This window comes from Alligator sinensis, unplaced genomic scaffold (assembly GCF_000455745.1).
Source record: "Alligator sinensis unplaced genomic scaffold, ASM45574v1 scaffold1511_1, whole genome shotgun sequence".
Lineage (NCBI taxonomy): Eukaryota > Metazoa > Chordata > Crocodylia > Alligatoridae > Alligator > Alligator sinensis.
In genome coordinates, this window is record NW_005843139.1 from 178043 (window position 1) to 181333 (window position 3291).

At 60.4% G+C, this 3291-nt stretch overlaps 1 protein-coding gene across 1 annotated transcript in view; it reads left to right on the forward strand.

Moving 5' to 3' along the window:
- Positions 1-2791, forward strand: part of LOC102368834 (elastin-like) — a 9486-nt gene extending 6695 nt beyond the window's left edge. Inside the window, 4 exon segments of the mRNA XM_025193967.1 lie at positions 1133-1195; positions 1630-1710; positions 1841-1894; positions 2467-2791. Of these exon segments, the coding sequence (XP_025049752.1) occupies positions 1133-1195; positions 1630-1710; positions 1841-1894; positions 2467-2492 (224 nt within the window). The 3' untranslated portion in view covers positions 2493-2791.
- Positions 2792-3291: the final 500 nt, after the last annotated feature.

Here is a 3291-nt window from a genome sequence, read left to right on the forward strand (position 1 = left end):
CAACGGCTACCCAGGGCCAGGGCCGCAGCCGGGATATAGCAATGGTAGGGTTAAGGGCTTGGGGCGGGGGGACGCTGTGGGGCAGGAGTGAGGTGGAATCCAGGTGTCCCGGGGGCTGTGGGTCAGCAGTGAGAGGGGCCATGGGGCTGTGGGGTGGGGGGCAACAGATTGGGAACTGCCCTCCTATTAACTACCCCTCCGCCCCCCACTTGCAGGTGCCCTGGGGCCTTTTGGGGGCCGGGTTGGAGGCCCTGGTGCAGAGCCGTCAGCTGCTAAATATGGTGAGTCCCTCAGCCTGGACTCCTGGGTCCCTGGGGGGGCGGGTGGGGGGCCAGAAGCGGGGGCAGGGCTTCCCTGATTATGACCCTGCCCCCTTTCCTTCCCCCCCACCCCCAGGTCTGGGGCAAGGACCCTACGTGGTGGTGCCAGTGGGGCTGGGTGCGGACTTCAATGCGGGCAAGCTGGGTACGTGGGGGGGCACTGGGAGATGTGGGGGGTAGGTACAGAAGGATGTTTTGGGGCATGGGAGGCTGCACTCGCTGAACCCCCATGTGCCCTGGACGCCTTGGTTCCTATCCCTGGTAGACAAGGCCTGCCTGGATACCCAGGTCCCTACCCCCTTCCCTCCCTTCCCCCCCTTCCTGGTGGGTGTGGCTTGCCTGGATGCCCCAGACCACAGGGAGAAGGCCTGGACACCTGGCTCCCTTGGGGGTATCCCTTGCTGTCATCACCCCCGCCCCTGCCCCTGGGCCACCCGGATGCCTGGGTTCCCCCTCGGGGGACAAGACTCCTTGGCCACCTGGGTCCCCATCTCCGCCCAGATGCCCGGGTTCCATGCCCAGTGGGTGGAGCCCCCAGGGAGCGGGGGAGCCTGGACACTTGGGTTCTATCCGCTGCCCCCCACCCCTCTCCCTTGTCTCCCCATCAGGTGGTTCAGGACAGGCAACATTCAGGGCACAGCCTGCTGGGTTGGAGGGTAAGGGCTGGGGAGGGGCCACCCGGATGCCTGGGTCCCCTGCCCCCTGTGGGATGGGCAGGCACTTGAACATCAATGGCTCCTGATTCCCCCCACCCCGCCCCGGGATGTCTGGGTCCCATATCCCCACTGATCTCTTCTCTCTCCCCACTGCAGCCAATGGCAACGGACTGGGATACCTGAATGGGGGAGATCTCCAGGCCAATGGAATGGCTCCAGGCAAGACCTGCCCTGGGTGCCCCCAGGGTGCTGGGAGATGGGGGCAGGGCCAGGAGGACTTGGCAATGGGGAAACCATAGAGATGGAGGAAAGAGAAACCAGAGTGGGCAAAGTGCCAACAGGGCTGGGCAGAGCTATGAAGCCCCCCAGTGGTGGAGGGTGGGGCTGCGCCCACCCCTGGAGCAGCCAGATGGACCTGCCCTCCTGCCCCATAGTGCCTTCCAGCCTCTGCTTCTGCTTCACACTGCCCTCCAGCCCGTGCTACTGCCCCCCAACCTGTGCTTCTGCCCCATAAAATGCCCCCCCACCTATGCTTCTGCCCCACACTGCCCTCCAGCCTGTGCTACTGGCCCTCAACCTTTGCTTTTGCCCCATAAAATGTCCCCCTATTCTGTGCTTCTGCCCCACAGCAACCCTCTCCCATGCCCTTTCAGGTGCCTACGGACCCATCTCCGTGGGGCCGGCTCTTGGTGGGTACGGCCCGGTGCCCGGTGCCCTCGCCCCAGGGGCATATGGTAGGCGGGGGTGCCGTGTCCCTTGGTGGGTGTGGCTAGGGCCCTCTACTGCCACAGGAGACGGACGATTCTCCCCTCCTCACTCCCCCAGGGCAAGACGGGGGTGTGATGGGAGCTCTCCCTCTCGTAGGTGGGAAGGAGTTCAAGTACGGCCTAAATGGCTTCCTGGGCAATGGCTACCGAGGTGAGGAGCAGGGCCCCCATCCTGTTGGACCCCAGAGCGAGACTGGGGGGTGCTGGGTGCTGTATGGACCCTCCTAGACTCTACCACGCTGGCCTCTGTGTGTCCCAGATGCCTCTGTGTGTGTGTGTGTGTGTGTGTGCGCGCGTGTGTGTGCACGTGTAGGTGTTTCCCAGATACCTGGGTCCACTTTGGATCCACATATCCCAGATGCCTGGGTTTTGAGTGTGTGTGTGTGTGTGTGTAAGCGTACATACACGTACTTATCCTGAATACCAGGGAGGGTGTGTCCCAGATGCCTGGGTCCTAAGGGTATGTGTATGTGTCCTGGACACCTAGGTCTTGTGTGTGTGTATGTGCGTGTATATCTTGGATGCCTGGGTCCTGTGTGTGTGTCCCAGCTCCTGTGTGTGACTGTGCATATTTTTGTGTGTCCTAGATACCTAGGTTGTGTGTGTGTGTGTTTCTGTGTGTTCTGGATACCTACGTCCTCTGTGCGTGTGCGTGTGTGTGTGTGTGTGTGCATGTAACCTTACCTCCTATCCAGCGCTGATCCCTGCTCTCTCTCCGCTCAGCCCGCTGCCCGGCCGGGAAGTGTTGAGTCCTGGGTGCCAGTTGTTTGCCGCAGGGGGACCCACCTTGCCACATCTGGTGCTACGTGTGGTGCTACGAGGGAAAGAAATTATCCCGCTATAACTTATCGTCTTGTTGGGATTTCTTAATGGATTCTTACATGTTAAAAACCTGCAATTTTGGGGGGTTTGTCGTCCTAGGCTTGTCACCCCACCCCTGCCCTCTGGGGCAAAAGGGGTGTCCATGAGGGAGTAGGAAGTGTGTTGCGGGTATCTGTATCTGCCCCCTCTCTGCTGACAGCAGGAGGTGAGCGTGTCAGCAATAAAAAGCCCCTCAAAGAGCTTGTGTCTTGAGAGATTTGTTTCCAGATGTGCGGGGTAGGGGGGTGTCCTGGGCATCTGAGTTGTGCGTGAAAATGTATGTGTGTGACACCTGGGTTCTGTGTGTATGTCCTGGACACCTAGGCTGTGTGGGTGAGAATGTGTGTGTGCATCAGACCCCTGGGGGGGTGCAGACGTCAGACACCTGAGGGGGGGGATGTGTGTGTACATATTAGACACATGGTGGGGTGCGCATCAGACACCTGGGTTGTGCGTGCGTATATCAGACTCTTGCAGGGGGGGTGTTTGTGTCAGACACCTGGGTTGTGCGTGTGTGCGCGTCAGATGCCTGGGGGGGGGTGCTGGACACCTGGGTGCTGTGTGTGAATATGTGTGTGTCCCCTGGATACCTAGGTTGTATATGTGAGAATGTGTATTTGTGTGCACTTGAGTTAAGGGGGTGGGGGTGGAAGACACCTGGTATCTGTGTATGTGTGTGTCCCGGAC